Source organism: Elephantulus edwardii, unplaced genomic scaffold (genome assembly GCF_000299155.1).
Source record: "Elephantulus edwardii isolate Elephantulus edwardi_28Jun2011 unplaced genomic scaffold, EleEdw1.0 scaffold00066, whole genome shotgun sequence".
NCBI classification, from domain to species: Eukaryota; Metazoa; Chordata; class Mammalia; order Macroscelidea; family Macroscelididae; genus Elephantulus; species Elephantulus edwardii.
The window spans coordinates 2,167,686-2,185,779 of NW_006399816.1; the positions used below are offsets into that span (position 1 = coordinate 2,167,686).

The 18,094-nt window shown below is 46.3% G+C and overlaps 1 protein-coding gene across 1 annotated transcript in view; it reads left to right on the forward strand.

Moving 5' to 3' along the window:
• Window positions 1–18,094, forward strand: part of ADAMTS7 (ADAM metallopeptidase with thrombospondin type 1 motif, 7) — a 55,374-nt gene that overhangs the window by 10,024 nt on the left and 27,256 nt on the right. Inside the window, exons 3-8 of the mRNA XM_006888365.1 lie at window positions 3,377–3,542; window positions 4,233–4,423; window positions 8,718–8,801; window positions 9,225–9,349; window positions 9,991–10,140; window positions 11,140–11,283. Of these exons, the coding sequence (XP_006888427.1) occupies window positions 3,377–3,542; window positions 4,233–4,423; window positions 8,718–8,801; window positions 9,225–9,349; window positions 9,991–10,140; window positions 11,140–11,283 (860 nt within the window). The remainder of the gene's footprint in view (window positions 1–3,376; window positions 3,543–4,232; window positions 4,424–8,717; window positions 8,802–9,224; window positions 9,350–9,990; window positions 10,141–11,139; window positions 11,284–18,094) is intronic.

The window sequence follows — 18,094 nt, forward strand, 5'->3', positions numbered from 1 at the left end:
TGTCTGCCCCCTTACTACTTACCACATTTGAATCATATATGAGCAAAGACTTGCTGAGCACTTGCTTGGAAAGTGGCCCTCCACCTGATATCTGTGTGGTCAGGGTCTGCCAAGTATGTATGGCCCCCTTATCTCTTTGAAGGGGAGTGTTTTATTTCCACTGAGAATGAGGCTTCAAAAACCCCAGAGTGGAGACTAGCTGGGTCTGGGGATAAGGGCCCAGCTCAATGGGGAGGCTCAGTGCTGTTCCTTTAGGCATGGGAAACCACCCCATAGCTCACTACCCTCCCTCTCTCCTCCTTTGTCATAGCCATACTATTCTCCTCCTCTGTGCCTCAGGTTTCTTATATGTATAATGGGCCTAATAATAGCACCTGCATTGAACACAGTGGCAAAAAATAAAGCTCTGAGATTGGATGGGATACCAATCAGCATTTTTCAACTAACAGCTGCAACTCTGGACATGCTCATCAGTCTGTGCTAGGAAATTTGGAAGATAGTTAGCTGGTCAGCTGACTGGAAGAGATCTAGATGCTATGTCCATTCCCAAGAGAGGTGACCCAAAAGATTGTGGAAATTATCAAGCAATACCATTAGTACCACATGCATGTAAAATATTATTCAAGATTGTCCAAAAATGACCAGAAGAGTACATTATCAGAGAACTGCAGAAGATTAAATGGGGTTTAGAAGAGGCCATGCACCTGACATATTATGCTGATGTCAGATGAATCTTGGTTGAAAGCAGAGAATATCAGAAGATTGTTTACTTGTATTTAATTGACTATGCAAAAGACATTAGACTGTATGGATCATAAGAAACTATGGCTAACCTTGAGAAGAATGGAAATCTCAGAACATTTAATTGTGCTTATGCAAAATCTATACCAACAAGCTATTGTCCAAACAGAGCAAGGGAACATTGCATGATTTAAAATAGGAAAGTTGTCTGGCAGGGCTATATCTTCTTGCCATACCTATTCAGTCAGCTTTCTGAGGAAAACATTCAAGAAACGGAACTTTATGAAGAAGAGTGTGGCATCAGGATTGTAGGAAGGCTCATTAACAACCTGTGATAAGTTGATGACACAACTTTACTTGCTAGAAGTGAGGAGGACCTGAAGTGTTTGCTGCAGAAGATCAAGGACTCTAGTCTTCAATATAGATTGCATCTCAATATCAAGAAAACAAAAATCCTTACCTCTGTACCAGTAGGCAACATCATGATAGATGGATAAAAAAAATTGAAATTGTCAGTGATTTCATCTTATTTGGATCTATAGTAACACCCTTGGTAATAATATTTAAGAGATTAAGAGATGTATAACATTAGGAAAGTCTGCTGCCAGGGATCTCTCCAAAGCCCTAGAGAGCAATTATGTCACTCTGAAGACTAAGGTGCACCTGATTCAGGCTACAGTCTTTCCAATTATCTGCTGTGCATTTGAGAGTGGACAGTGAATAAAGATGCCAGAAGAAGAATTGATGTATTTAAGTTATGATGTTGGAGGAAAATGCTGCATACCCCAAGAACTGCCAAAAGAACAAACAGATATGTGTTGGACAAGGTACAACCAGAATGTTCTTTGGAGGCAGAGTTGATGAAGCTTCACCTCACATATTTTAGACATGTTGCTAGGAGAGGCTGCTCCCTAGAAAAGGACATCATGCTTGAAAAGGTGGAGGGTCAGCGAAGGAGCGGAAGACCCTCACTGAGATAGATTGATGCGGTGCCTGTGGCAATACACTCAAATGTATCAGTGATGATGAGGATGGTGCAGAGTAGGACAGAGTTCAGATCTATTGTTCGTGGGGTCACTAGGAGTCATACTCAACTCGATAGCACTTAACAACAAAACCTAACAATTGTATAAGGTAGTTGTGACTAGTAAGTGTTGATTAAAAAGTGCCTAACACATGTTCTTATTATGTCCTGTTAAGTCAGAACTGACCCATAGCTAACTGTCCAGTGGGTTTTCAGAGGCAGCAAATCGCATGGGAGGAAATTGCCCTTCTTTTTCCTGCAGAGCAGTTGTTAGACTTGAACCGTATACCTTTGGGTTGGTAAAGCAGCTCCTTACTACTAGGCCACTAGAGCTCCCTTCCTTAGGAGCTGTGCCTAGGTTATTTTCTCTTCTTGTGCTTCCCTTTCCTCTGGTCTTTACCTGTTGCCTCTATAATTCAGGTGTCAAATTAAATGTCACCTCCTGAGAAAACTTTACTAACATCCAAGTAAAAATAGTTCACTCATTGCCGCGTTTCCCTGTTTAATTGTTTCATTCCCCTTACCACCTGCACATCACTCTTGGCTTCCCCCCTGCATGCATATGTATTTCTGTTTTATTATTTCTCCCTTGCAGACACACTGGGGAGAACTGGTCAGGGGTTAGAACCCATGCTCTTATCTACCTGCCACAGCTGCTGAGTTAATCCCACAAAGGATTCTCATTCTTGGAGCCCATACATAGGAACCCCGGTAAAGGACTCTCTTTATATAGAGTTAATCTGGCTAGCCTTTGCAGCAGCTGCTAAGAGGGGCCACAATGCCCATTTTACAGGTAAGGAAACAAGTTGAGACTGAAACCTGCTTGAGATTTCCAGTGGAAATCCATGTTGAAACACAGGTCTTCCAGGCCCTGACATGGATGCTATTTGTAACACTTCATGCCCCCTTCCTCAGCATGACCCGAGGGAGGGGAGGAATTGGTACCTTCTCTGTTGGAACCACCTAGTAGTTTTTGAGCTTCCTTACTTAGTAGGTGAGGGTTCCAGAGGTCACTCCCAAGGCTTCTCCCTCCCCTGGACTTTCTGATGCTGGTGGGAATGTTGAAGGCTTCCTTTCTTTCCGTGGCAGGCCCTGGGTTCAGGGAACAGGATGTCCTAGTGGCTGAGAGCATCTCCCTGGCTCGGGTGTGGTGGAGCTGCCTTTAGGGTGATTCATCACCTCAGGGAAACCAAGGGCAACTCGAAGCGTGGGGCCAACTGTAAGGGGGCACAGTGGCTGGGGCTGTCAGCACGCTAAGAAGAAGCAAATGGCCTGAGGCCTGGGCTGCAGGCTAGGGAAGGAGGGAGGCTGCTGGGAACCAAGTGGAAGATGCCACTGCCTTAAGTTTGCATGAAGACCCATTTCTTGACTCCTGGGGGCTGTGGCCTCTGACTTGAGCTTTTAAACTCTGGCTGAGTGAAGGTGCCAGGGAAGGACATTTTAGGCAGAGGGTTCAGGATGGACAAAGCCCAGAGAGGAAAACAAGTGTGTTGGGTTATTAAAAAGTGATGGGACAGTGTGTGTATGCCACTGAACAGAGATGCTTCAGGGATGGGAGATGGACAGGAGAGCCCTGAGTGCCAGCCTCTGTGTCTGTCGCTTCTTCCTCAGAAAGGAGTGTTCCAGCTCTCCAACGAGGAATACTTCATTGAGCCTCTGGATGAAGTCCCAGCACGACCCGGCCACGCACAGCCCCATGTGGTCTACAAGCGACAAGCCCCCAAGAGACAAGCGGAGTGGAATGTCTCCAGGACTCCAGGCACCTGTGGGGTACAAGGTATTCCCCTCTGCTTGCCAACTCCTGGGTGGAGATGGGCTCAGTGGGGACAGTAGGTCCCTTGTAGGAACCTCACCACACATCTCCATGCTCAGCTCCCTTAGACCAGCGGACAGACAGACACATTACACTTCACCATAGCCTGGCCCTTTCTGATGTGCCTTGGCCTGTAACCTCTGCCCACCTGGCCAGCCTCACCTCTCATTCCATCTCTTCTTTGAGCCCAGTCGCCTCTGCCTATTGTACCCCAACCCTGCCATGCCCAGCTCCAGTAGAACTACTAGTCAGGAATCTCCTCCCTTTTCTGCTTCCTCCCTGAGGTCACACATCTCTGTAAACTGTCTGGGAGTGCTAGTGGTACAGTTGTTAAGAGCTAACCTGTAAACTAAAAGATCGGCAGTCTGAATCCACTGGCTGTTCCGTGGGAGAAAGATGGATAGTCTGTTTCTGTAAAGAGTCTTGGAAACATGGTCTTAGAAATCCTATGGGACAGTTCTCGTCTGTTCCCTAGTGTTCACTGTGCATTACAATTGACCCAATGGCAGTGGCTGAGAGCCTGCTTACAGCAGCCTGTCTGACCCCAGGGCTGGCTCCTCTGTCCTAAACAGAGGCAGCTAAGAAAGGCCCTTGAGACATAGGTTCTGGACGAGGCCTGGCAGAGCCTCACCCTTTTCCTGTCTGGGTCCACAGCCTCCCAGGAGCTGGAGTCACGGCGAGAGCGCTGGGAACAGCGGTGGCAGCGGCAGAGACCAAGGCGTTTGCACCAGCGCTCGGTCAGCAAGGAGAAGTGGGTGGAGACCCTGGTGGTAGCCGATGCCAAAATGGTGGAGTACCACGGGCAGCCGAATGTTGAGAACTATGTGCTGACCATCATGAACATGGTGAGGGGGCTGCTGGTGGGCAAGGGATGGTGAATCCAGGACAGGAAGGCTGCCTGGGGGGATCCTGAGCCAGTCTCAGACCTCAAGCAGGAGGAAGGGACCCAGGATGGGGTTGGGGGCCTGACTGCAGGGTAGTAGGTAGTAGGGCTACTAGGAGGACACCATTGAGCTTCATGACTCAGCTGGCATTTGAAGGGCAGCCTCCACACACTGCCAGAACCAGAGCTGGGTGAGAGCGAGACCGAGACTCTGGTTGTGCCTGCCTGGGAGAGCTCACAGACTGTTGGGTCCATTCACACTGCTGTGAACACACCCCTTCCTCCTCTGTGCCAGGATCCTTGCTGGACACTGGGAACACAGAAATGCCCAGTTGAGAGCACCTGTCTCAAGTCACTTTTCCTGTCTGAGCCTCAGCTCACCCATGTGTGACTTGAAGATGACATCAAATGGCAGCAAAAAGAACTGAGCCCCAGCCAGGTTGAGGATCCTGCCCAGGTCACAAAGCGAGCCAAGGGCAGAGCTGGATGGGAGCTCAGCTCGCCTAAATGGCTCTTGGGTCACTCAGATGATAGGAACCAGTGATTTTTTTTAGAGGGGACAGCAGAGCCTGCCTTTTATTTCTCTGCTTCTCACTCTGAATATGCCGAGGAGGCCTCCACCACCAGGCTACTTCCCTTGGCCTTCTGGAGAAAAGATCTCTGCTTGGTGTTCTTAGCAGACCATCCAGCCTGGAGGCCACAGGAAGCCTGGTTCTACCGTGGGCTGCATGGCTGGGGACAAGGGTAAGGGTATGTGCTCTGAAGGCAGATGATGCCTAAGGGGAGCCTGAGGTCTGTGCCGTACTCTGCTGCTTCCCTCATGCCAACCCCTTACCTTTGACAACTCTGAAGAAAATGCCTTCTGGCAGCATCAGTACCTAGCCATCCATTTTACAGCTGGGAAGCTTGAGGCTCACAGACAAGAAGGACCTTTGTTGATCGCTAGTATATGTACTAGCTGGTCCTGGCATTCCCCACTGCAGATCTTCATCTGTAAGCTCAGCTCTGGGTCAGTCCTTCCTTGACTGAGCCACCATCACTGGCTCCTAATCCTTAGAAATGAAAAGCCATTGGCCTTCAGAGATGCAGAGATTCAACTCAAGCCAAGCCGTTCAGCCTTCTCTTCCAAGGGAGGTGAACCACTAATAGCCAGGGTTTGGGTGGGTTCTTTCCTGGACAGCAGGGCTTGGCCCCAAAGTGGGGAGAGGGGGAAAAGACCAGGTTCCCAGACTCTGAGGTCTCATCTTTCCTATTTTACTTCTTTTTTTTTTTGAGGGTGAGTACTATTTTACTTCTTAGAGGGCTCTTCTTTAAAGAGGGGCAGGAGTGGTCTGCAGCCATCACCAGTGTCTGATTGATTCATATCATACACACAAACACACACTGCTCTCGGTGTTCCCTGTGAGCCAGAAACTGGACAGCGTAAGACCCAGCCAGCTCTGGCTGTCTCGTGGCATTCCCTGGGTGCTTGTGGTCGCCGTGACCCTCAGATCTTACTTTCTCCTTACTCATGCTATCCAAGCAGGGCTCTATTTCCCAGCTGAAACACCTCATGCTGACCTCATGTCATTAACAAACATTCCTTGGTTAAATTAATCAACCGATTATGACTTTTTCTCTCCCGTGTCTCCCATCTAATCATCTAATGAGGGAGCTCTGGTGGCCTAGTGGGTAAGGAGTTGCCTTGCCAATCCAAAGGCAGGCAGTTCAAATCTACCAGCTTCCCTGTGGGAGAAAGACAGATAATCTCTGCATGGTTTATAGCCTCTGAAAACCCACTGGAGTGTCATCTAATAAGAACTTGGTCTTCAGATCTGATTTTCCTCAGACTCTTATGTTACTTTTTACTTTTCTTTAAAATGAGATAATGCATTGGAAATACCCAGCTTAGTCCCCAGGATTCATTAATTTATGCAAAAAATTTTGAGAGCCATGTGTGGGCCAGACACGTGACTGAGCACTGGAGCTGTAGAAGGGAGTCCAGACGACCCAGCCCTTGGGGAGGTTTTGTCCAAGATTCTTTTGTTTGTTCAGTGCTCTTTTGTGCCATACATGGGCCAGACATTGGCTGAGCACTGGAGCTGGAAGAGGGAGTCCAAGTACACACGGCCCAGTCCTCGGGGAAGCTCACAGTGAAATAGGGAGATGGACACTAATCAGACTATCATCCCATTGGATGTAAAAGCACAGAGTGGGTGCTGGGGAGGCCGTGATGCCTTGGGAGTGCTGGACATAAGAAAAGCTCCCAGAGAACATGATGGAGGGCCGAGAACCGGAGAGAGGAGAAGGTAACTTGTACTTATCTTAAAACTGATGAGAGTGAAGATTTTTCGAGGCTGAAGGAATTGCATTTGCAAAGGTCATGTGGTAGGAAGGCTCAAGGGATTTTTGAAGAAGACTAGAGAGGTGGGCAGGAGCCAGACCTGTCATCCAGACCAGGGACATATATCCTTATCTTGTGACAATAAAGAATCACTCACATGCTTTAAGCAAAATCATGATGAGATGGAATTTGTAGGTCAAAGACAGATGGCTAGAACTTCTTGGCTGCAGGTGGCCTAGAGTGGCCAGAGAATTTCTAGGGAGACCTCTTAGATGTTGCAGACTGAGGGTCCCAAAGAATGGAATAATTTTATAATTATTAATAAAGAGACAAACAGCCAGGAATGTGATAGAGCAGAGAGCATAAAACAGGGGGCCAGCAGTTCTGACTGAAGACCCCAAGCCAAGCTTCTCTGTGTCTTTATTGAAAATCATCAGGAAGTAAATCACAAAGAGAATTCAATGCAAATGAAGCCAAGCTCTTTCTATTGAAAACCTTCAGCTTGACTCAGGAAAGAGGGGTTCACAAATGCAAGAATTTGGTTTACCCTAAACTATTAACCTTGATGCCTCAGGGTGAACTCTAGCTCAGGAAGTAACACTCCCTCTGTAGGGGGCCCCTTGCTGTCTCCTGTCTTGCAGGGAACAAACAGCTCATTTTCTAGGATCTGCCACAAGAGAAATCCTAACTTATGTATCTGTAATTCCTTCAATTCCTGAACAAGGATTTTCATATAATATTTGGTATAAAGTTTGGCTTCCCATAATTAGAGATTGCTGGCTGGTCGGGACAATAAGATGATGGCATCTTGAACTGAGCAATGGTAATGGTGATGATGAGAAGAGAGAGATTCAGGCAAAATTGAGGATGGAAGACTGGATGTGTGGGAGTCAGTACCATTTCTGATTGGGTCTATCTAGAAATGCATGTATCCTCTGTTAGCAGTGTTTGTTTTGCTCATTCCTGTTTGAATGCTGGGCCTTTTTTTGTGTGTGTTTTTTAAGTGAAGCTGCTGGAGCCTGTCCCACTGGTGTCTCTACACTCTAAACACTGACACCTGGCTCCCCTTGTGATCTGGCCTCTTCCTTGCCCCAAACTGATGGCTTTGAAAGAGCTGAAAGCATTTAAATTTCCCTGCACCTGGCTCACCTTCTCTGGAGCCCTGGTGGCATAGTCTTTAGGGAATTGTGCTGCTGATTCAGCGTCTGAGCCTCTCTGCTAGTTCAAATCCATCAGCACCTCCTTCAGAGAAGACGGGCAGGCTCCTCAGAAACCCCGTGAAGGGCCAGCTGTGAGTTGGTTCTGACTCGATGGCAATGAATGAGTGAGCCACCTTCCATGTGTGGGAGGGACCTGGCACTCTAGAGAACTCACCATTTAGATAGCATGGAGCATTGACACTTGTCCCTTTGGCTGCATGGCCAGACCCCCAGAAGATAAAATAGTAAAGTCCCAGGTCCTAGATCTACATCAGGCTCTGTCCATGTCTTGTGTCTCAACAGGAGGCTCAGACCCCAGGGCAGGAAGAGACGCTGCAGAGTTGTCCCAGATGAGGACCGAGTAGGCAGTACTAGGACCCGGAGATGTGCCAAGCAGCACATTTGCTTGAGTGGAGGGGGGCTGCACTGTCATTGTCTGGGCCTGGTTGGATGTGGATTTTACCTGGTAACAGGTCCAAACTGGTGCTCAGGACAGGCGAGAGGCCTGGGAGGGACCTGGGAGGCCTTCTGTCTTCCAGGTTGGGGAATCGTATGTGTGAAATTGGGGGCACGCTCACATGTGATTGCATGTACATAAACATTCCTGCATGTGCAGCCCTGTGTCCCTGAGTGAGCGCTCCTGTGCGTGCACGTGGGTGTGCACCTGTCCAGGTGGTTGGGGAGGGTCACTGGATACCCGGATAGCAGCCTGACCACCTCCATCCCTTGCGCAGGTGGCCGGCCTGTTCCATGACCCCAGCATTGGGAACCCCATCCACATCACTGTCGTGCGCCTGGTTCTGCTGGAAGAGGAGCAGGTAAGGCATCTTGTGGTCCCCTAAGTGCCTCCTGGGGTTTGAAGCAGCTGGCAGAGCCCTCCTGCCCCACTGCTAAGCTGCCCCACATGGAAGGACACAACAAGGGCTTCTTGACCTGGGTAGTGCCATTGCCCACCTGCAGTCCCTGACTGACCCTCTCTCAGGTCCCATTCAGAGGTGCTGTTGGTGCAGTGGCGTTAGGCTGCTTGTCTTCCCAGGGCCTCTCTGGACCTCTCTCTCCCTCCTGTGGATGAAGGGAATTGGAGCCCTCGTAGAGCTCAGGGGAGGAGTAAGGAAGTAGATCATTAGGTCTTTCTTCCAAAGTGCCTCTGGATGGATAGACCTGAACCCATAATATTTTGTCTAGCAGTCAAGCATGCTAACCATTTACAGCGTCCTGAGATTTTTCTCTCTGACTCCCAGGAGGACCTAAAAATCACACACCACGCAGACAACACCCTGAGGAGCTTCTGCAAGTGGCAGAAGAACATCAACATGAAGGGAGACACCCACCCCCTGCACCACGACGCTGCCATCCTGCTCACCAGGTACCACCAGCCACCAGGGGCGCTCATTTCTCTGTACCTTACCCCGATTTAGAGAGGTGCAGCCGAGTTCTTGGGGCCCTATTTTTAGAAGATTTTGACCTCTTTGACCCAAGGCTGGATCTCTTCAGCACTTGGACCTACTAGAGTTATTGTTGTTAGGGCCATGGAGTTGACTGATTTTGTCTCGTAGAAGCTACGTGACAGAGTAGAACTGTCCCACGAGGGTTTCTAGGCTGAAGTGTTTGGGGTTTTTAAAATTGTGATTTTAGTGAAAGTTTACAAAGAGATTGGTTTCTTTTTATTCATTCATTAACATTTTCCTCTCTCCACTTCCCCCTTTGGGGTGAAGTTTGAACTGCTAACTCTCTGGTTAGCTGCTGAGTGCTTAAGCATCTTACCACCATGGTTCCTTCTTAGAGAATTCATATTTTTAAGCTCTACCTTAAGATGAAACTGTCTTCTCTCTATCTTACTGGAATAGTGATCAAAACTGTGCAAGGGTCTGCTCCGCAGGCCCAAGCAGGCATCAGGGGATGTGTGTGAGTGAAGTGAATGGGGGGCCCTACTCCCCAGGTGGCTGCTTTGCGTCACTCCTGGGGGCCAGGTCAGCCCTGAGAGTCCTCTGTACCCTGTATGTGCAGGAAGGACCTGTGTATGGCCATGAATGAGCCCTGCGAGACCCTCGGCCTGTCCCACGTGTCAGGCATGTGCCAGCCACACCGGAGCTGCAACATCAACGAGGACACAGGCCTGCCCTTGGCCTTCACCGTGGCCCATGAGCTTGGGCACAGGTACTGCCCCGTCCCCACTGCCATTATAAGGACCCAGCTTCACCTTCCCAACCTAGAGGTGCAAGGGGAAGGATCCTGGGGAAAGGAGATTGCCCCAGCTTGGCCTGGCATGACCAGCCTGCTTCTCTGAACATGAGTGAGGCACCACCTGGACATCTCTGGGGCTGGTCTCATGCAAGACTTGCAGGGAGGTTCATATGGCCTATAGTTACATAGTCCTTGGTGACTCTTTGGTGCATGCATTTTAATCTAGATCCCCACTATCTACTCCTATTTGCTGTGTTCCTATGGGCAAGTGTACTGCCCTCTCTGGGCCTCGGAGCACTCCCTGTAGATTTGAGGGGGTTGTAGTTAGTGATGTCTAAATCTCTGCCTTCCTGCCACCCTCCACATAAGGCACTCATGCCCAGGTAGATGGTGAAGATCTGTTTGTCTGGTGAAGATCACAGTATCTTGACTGTCTGATAAGAGTCAGAGATGTTGGGATCATCCACTGAGCCACTGGGTTCCTTGGGTTACAGCTACATACAAGAGGCCTTGAGACTACCCACAGAGTCCTGTGCCCCAATCCTGCAGTTTTTGGTTACTTTAGTTAGTTCCTTGAACTCTCTGGAGATGATAATGCCTCACTGGGAAGCCTGAGCACTGAGAAGAATAATGTTTGTTAAAGTGCTTAGTCTGGCACCTGTCCATGGGTCTTCTGTCAGCCCGTGAGGCCCAACCAGGCTATAATATGCAGCCACAATTGATGCACCCTTACTGACCAGTCCAGGTCCATTCTGGCTTGGGAGGAAGCTGCCATGGGACTCCCACTCTTATATCCCTATTTAAGATTAAGACACCTGATCTCAGAGAGGGCCTGTGACTTTCCCAGGCTTACACAGTCATTTGGTGGCAGGGTCAGTCCTGGGAGCTAGGTCCTTGTGTACCTCTGGGGTGAAGGGCCATCTGGCAGCCTGCTCCCAGCTCACCCGCCCCCGGGGCCTGTGTTTCACGCAGTTTTGGCATTCAGCATGACGGAAACGGCAATGACTGTGAGCCCGTTGGGAAACGGCCTTTCATCATGTCTCCACAGCTCCTGTACGACGCCATTCCCCTCACCTGGTCCCGCTGCAGCCGCGAGTACATCACCAGGTTCCTTGAGTAAGTCCCTCCCCAGTCCAACATCGGGATCTAGTGTGGGAGATGCGGATGATGGCACTGCAGTGTCATGGTCAAGGGGCACCTGATAAAAATGGAGGTGCTGGGGTCCCAACATCCTCCCAGGAGGGACATGCAGGCTGAATCTTGGAACATGATCAAGGGTTCCCAGATAAACAGAAGGGAGATGAATGGTATTCCTGGAAGAAGGGGCATGAATGAATGCGGGAGGTAGTGACAGATAGACAGTCTTCAGTGAGGTGATGTGAACTAAGGCTGGGGATAGGACATGAAGGTGGAGGGGCTGCTGGGCTGGGTACATTAATTTGGGAGGTGTAGAGAAACGCAGAAGGTCAAGGACCGCAGCCTTCAATATGGATTGAAGCACAACATTAAGAAAATAAAGATTCCCTCCACTGGGCCAATTGGCAGCATCATTATGGATGGTGAAAAGATTGTTAACAGTTTTAGTTTGCTTGGTTCCACAATCAATGTTCTTGGTAACAGCAGTCAGGAAATCAAGAGACAAATTGCATTGGGCAAGTTAGCGGTCAGGGACCTCTCCAAAGTACTGAACAGCAACGACTTCAAGCTGGAGACTAAGGTGCACCTGATCCAGGCCATAGTCTTTGCAATTGTGTGCTATGCATCAGAGAGCTGGACAGTGACTAGGGATGATAGAGAATTGATGCCTTTGAGCTGTGATTCTGGAGAAGAGTATTGAATATACCATGGACTGCTAAGAGGACAAACAGGTTTGTTCTGGAGAGGGTGAAACTGGGCTGCTCCTTGGAGGCAAGTTGGATTCTTTGGGCATGTTGCAAGGAGGGATTAGTCCTTGGAGAGGGACATCATGTTTGGAAGGGTGGAGGAAGAGTGTAAGAGAGGAAGACCCTCGATGAGATGGATCTATTCATTGACTGTGATAATGAGAGTAGGCATGTCAGAGACAGTGAAGTTGGCACAGAATAGAGCAAGGTTTAGGGATCTTGTACATGGAGTCACTGTGAGTTGCAGGCGACTTGACAGCACTTAAGAAAAATAACAACAGAGAAATGCAAAGGAACCTGGTGACACAACTTTGGTTAAGTGCTGAATTGCTGGCCAGAAGGTTGGTGGTTATAACCCATCTGGCAGCTTTGCGCAAGAAAGGACTGGTGATCCGCTTCTGTGAAAGTTATAGCCTATGGTGCAACCACGGTGGAAGGCAGTATGGCACTTTCTCAAAAAGTTGCAAATAGAGATACCATTTGACCCAGCAATTCCACTACTGGGAATATGTCCCAAAGAGACCATAACTCACATCCAAGTAGATATATGCACACCCATGTTTATCACAGCTCTGTTCACAATAGCAAGGAGTTGGAAACAACCCAGGTGCCCATCAACAAACGAATGGATAGAGAAGCTGTGGTAGATTCACACAATGGAATACTATGCTGCATTGAAAAACAAGGAACTCATGCAATATTATTCAAAATGGGTGAGCCTGGAGGACATTATGCTGAGTGAAATATCTCAGTCGCAAAAGGACAAATATTGCATGGTGCCACTGTTGTAAAATGGGACTGCTATCAGGGTTGGGGTAAGACTGAGAAAAACTGGATGGATTGTGTATACTGCACTGAAACAGATGAAGGAGTGAATAATTTAAAAGCGATGTATGTGGTTATCACAAGAGTCCACAATTAAAGTTGCATAGTGGAATGTACTTGGGGTGGCGGGAGGGGTGTGGGGGGGATTTTGTACCAGGGAAGGAGTGTTTCTTTTACTTTTGAAAGAGAGGAGCGAACTGGGGGGGGGCAGGGCTGGGCGGGGAGAGAAGTGCAGCATAGAATGAATGGAAATCCAAATTCTCTGTAAATGTTCATTAAAATTATTTAAAAAAAGAAAAGAAAAAGTTATAGCCTAGAAAAAGCTCTGCTGCCACATGGAGTGACTGTGAGTTGAAACCAACTCAGTCACACCTAACAACAGTGCAAAGTAGAGGAAAAAATGCTGCCAAAGTTACTACGAGCTTTTTCCTTTTTTCTGCATTCTCAAAGATATTATCAAGAATTGCAAGGTGACAACAGAGCATTAAATAACCTTCCCAACCCTCCCCATTCTATTTTTTTCTCTTACTAATGACTTCCAACTTTCTCTTTTCACTTTTTTTGCATTAAGTCTCTTGTGACTTCTAGCGAGCTCTGTGTATACATGATAGCTCTGAACCATGCTGAGTAGGTCTCTGACACACCTACTACCATTACTCCAATTACTGTGTCAATACATCTTCTGATCCAGGGTCTTCCTCTCCTGTGCTGTCCCTCCACCCTTCCAAGCATGATGTCATTCTTCAAGGATTGTTCCCTCCTAGCCATGTGTCCAAAGTATGTGAGATGGAGCTTCAGAATCCTTGCCTCTGAGAAGCAGCTTGGTTTCACCCTCTCCCAGATAGATCTCTTTGTTCTCTTAGTGGTCCATAGTTTGTTCAGTACACTTCTCCATCGCCACAACTCAAAGACATAAATTTTTTATTATATTAAGTACCTTTATATTCTCAAATTGCATGCCTGACCACTGTTTCTTGATTGTTCAGTTTAGATATTATTATTTAATTTATGCAATAATTTAACCCTTTCTTGCGTTACTTTCTACACATGTATTTGTCCTCCCCATCACATTCCAAGATAGTGTTAACATAGTTTTTATTAGGTCCATAGTCTGTGTTTTCATTATTAAGATCATGGACATCTTTCTTTTTTTTTTTTTTTGTTTAAACATCTTCTTTATTATTGGTTGAACCAAGGTTGTAGCAAGGTGACACTTGCTTTTAAGGATGTTTTTCTTCACCTCTCTCTCTCTCTAAGTCTCCCATACCCTTCAGTGTGCTGTAAAGTGTCTCATAACCCAGTTTTCCAGAAGATAATTTCTTCCAGATAACCTAACAGTTCTCATCTCCTCACCTCTTGACTTTCCCCCCAAACTTCCCTCTGTCCTGCCCCAGTCTTAACTACGTATCTAAACTAGGTAGTTTCTATACTTGCCCTGAAATGATTATGCAGGGCCTTTGTATTTCTGGATCCCATGCTACCTTTTTTTTTTTCAGAGGGAGGGTCGCATATTCTTTTGTATTGATGCTAAAGTTAACTAAAGTAACTTTCTGAGAAAGAATACATGGAGGTAAATGATTTATTTAGGGAACTTGAAGTGTCTTTATTCTTCTGCAAACCTGGTGGTTGGATTTGATATTTCTAGAGTTAAAATTCACTGACCTTCACTGAGTTTTGAAGGCATTTTCCCATTGTCTTCTGGTTTCCAACATTGCATTCTGATTTCTAAGACTTTATGACCTTTTGAAAAAAATCTGGACACTTTTGGAAGTCTCTCTCTCCGCTCTAATATTTTACAGTTATGTGCCTTGATCTATTTTTATTTATTATCTTGGGCACTTAGTGGACCATATTAATTTAGAAACCACGTCCTTCAGGTTTCAGAAATGTCTTTGTGTAACTCGTTTAATACTTCTAACTTCTGCTTTCTCTTTCTGAAATCTTTAGTATTCAGCTGTCCTCTTGTTTTCTTTTTTTAAAAAAAAATTTTAAAATTTGTTTTCATCTCTTACTTTCTGAGAGACATCCTTATCTTTACCACACAACCCTTTTATTACATTTTTTTAAAAGTATCCTGCCATACTTTTAAAATTCTCCAACTTTCTTATTTTCCAAGTATTTTTTTATTATTGTGTTTTTGTTTCACAGCTGCAGCATCTTATCTCTGTGAGCTTTTAGTCTTTTCTGTTCTCTGAGATATCTTTCTTTTCCTCTGAGAGTCTTTTCTTCTTTTTTAAGCCTAATCTCTTCCTTTCATGTTAAAGATACTCTTAAAATGTCTTGTTTGCATTTCATTCATGGGGAGGAGTCACTGAGACTTCAGCTGGAGGTCTGTATAGGTCTGTATCCTTGGGCTGAGGAATTGGGTCAGGAGGAGCTGTTTCTATGGAAGGGCTTTATAAGGATCTAAGATCCTTTTTTCCTGGTGATTTTCTTTCCCTGCAGAGGAATCTCCTCTTTCCTTGGAAGGGTATAAGCCTGGCATCTGAATGGGGCAGCGTCTTGCAGACTTTTATTTTGTCCCCCTTTTCTCAGCTATTGTTAGGTGCCGTTGAGTCACTTCTGCATCATAGTGACCCTGTGAACATGGCGGGCGATCTCGTGTGATCCTGCACCATCCTCACACTCTACCATGCTTCAGTCCATTATTGCAGTTGCTGTGTCACTTTACCTTGTTGAGGGTCTTCTTCATTGCTGACCCTTCTGCCTTTCCAAGCATGGTTTTGTTTTTCCCAAGCACTGGCTTCTCCTGACAATATGACCAAAGTATTCTAGACTTAAGTTTCAGCATCCTTGCCCCAGAAGTAGCCTGATTGTACTACTTCAAGACAGATATGTTCATTCTTTTGGCACTCCATTTAAAACTTGTCAACACAATTCAAAGGCATCAATTTTTTTTTCATTCTTCCTTAAGCAATGTCTAATTTACACATACACCTGAAACAAGTATAAATACTATGACTTGAGTTGGGTGCACCTTAGTCTTGCGACTGATATCTTTGCTTATTAGTACTTTAAGGAGGCTCTTGACAACATATTTGCCCAATGCAATACATCATTTAATTTCTTGACTCTTTTCTCAGTAAGCTCCTCTGTCTCAGAGCCTCAGCTGTCCACAGGTAAGAGCCTTCTGGGACACACTTTTCAGGCAGAGATGTGGTGTCATCTAGCCTCGCAGAGCCCAAGAGGAGATATAGGGTCTGACTAGTTCTTATACAGACCTGTAGCAACACTTTTGTCCTCAGCTCTACTGATATCCTGACCCAGGGACCCTCTAGCACCCTAACTCCTGAATGTTTCCAGTGTTTTGCTTTTGGTGGGTTTCTCCCTGGGACACTTGCTACTCACCCTTCTCTGTTCTACCTAGTAAATTACCATCTGCCTTCTGGTGTTTTTTTTTAACATCTTTCGTTCGCCGTCACTACCTCTACCTTACCCCTTGTTCTGGTGGATGTGTTGTTAGGTGCGACTGAGCCCATCTAGACTCATGACAATCATAAAAACAACAGATCTTGAGCCTTACCCTGTCCTGCAGTAGCCTCATGATCTCTGTCATGCTCAAGTCTGTTGTGCCAGTCATTGTGTCAATTCGTCTTGCTGAGACTCATCCTCTGTTTCTTTGCCTTTCTTAGCATGATGTCTCTCTCAAATGATGGATTCCTCCTAAAACACGAATAGTGTAAGTGAAGCAATTTCATTGTCCTTGCCTCTAAGGAGCACTCTTGTTTCAGTTCTGTCAAGACAGATTTATCTGTTCTTCTGGGAGTCCATAGGATACTCAATACTCTTTGCCAACACCTCAGTTCAAAAGCATCAGTTCTTCTGTCAACCTTATTCATTGTCCAACTTTCCCAGGCACAGAAAACAGTAGAAAATACCATGGCTTGGATCAGGTGCACTTTAATTTGTAAACTGATGTCCTTTGTCTTTAGCACTTTGGAGAGGTCCTGGAGGCAGATTTTCCCATTGTAACACATCTGGATTTCTTGACTGCTGTCTCCATGTGTTTTGATTGTGGATCAAAGTAAAAGGAAATCATTGACAACTTCAGTCTTTTCTCCATCTTTTGTGATGCTGCCTGTTGGTTCAGTAGTGATTTTTGTTTTCTTAATGTTGAAATGTAGCTTCTATCTATTGATCTTCTGCAGTAAGCTTCAAGTGTTCATTTTCAAAAGGCAAATGTCATATTCTTCTTCATATTAGAAGTCTAGCTTCTCTAATGATTTGTTCAGCATACAGACTGCCTAGGTATGGGAAAAGGATCCAACCCTGATGTACATCTTTCCTGATTTTAAATCATGCAGTGTTCCCTTTTTCTATTTGGACAGATGCCTTTTATTCTATGTATAGATTTCACATGAGCACAATTAAGTGTTGTGGGATTGTTCCTGTGGAGGTGTGCCTTGTTTATTCCTTTACTGTCATCATGGTGAGATTTTGGGCAAAAATGGAGAGAAAACTGTCTGCTCTATGTACCATGTTTTTCTAGACATACTAGACATACTTACTGTGATATGGGTTTTTTTCTTCTAAAATTTTATTGTGAAAAACATGTATGTGGATACAAGGAGGCGAGGGTTGGGAGCAGAAGGGTGAGAATGGGTAGGGATGAAATTGTAGGGATGCACAATTTGGTTGGTGGGTGGAGCAGGTGAAGGAAATGAGAAAGATCCAGTGGGAACCAGATGATACAGGGCAATGATAAGCATAGTCCAATGGTGATTAAACAAACTGTCCTATTCACTTGTGGGTTTCTCATTTGGGAATGGGGTGCAGACTCTCTGGCTTCTTCATGCTGAACAGGGGCATTGATATGAAGGGGGGGAGGGAGCACACTTTATCGCCTTACTGGTGGTCTTGGGTTAAAGCTGTTTGCCTTCTTGTTCTGTTAGAAGATATTTTCCTGACATTTACTCCCCTCTGGACTGCAAAGTGTCTTCCCAGGTGGGTCCAGTGGGGATGGCTGACTGAACCCTGAGGCTCCATCCTCCTTTGCTTCCTTAGCTGTCAGTTGTATTTCCTTTTTGTCTTTGGAACTGGGTTCAAGGTCTGGTCTAGAGTAAAACTCAGTGTTAAGGTTACCTGTAGGAAAGGGAGCAAATCTAGAGAGAATAAACTTGTGAGTTACAAATAGAAGGGCTTTAGGGGCATTACTTATGGGTGTACTGGGGGAGAGGGTGGAGGAAAGTAGCCTAGATAAAATTCTCTGTATACTCTAG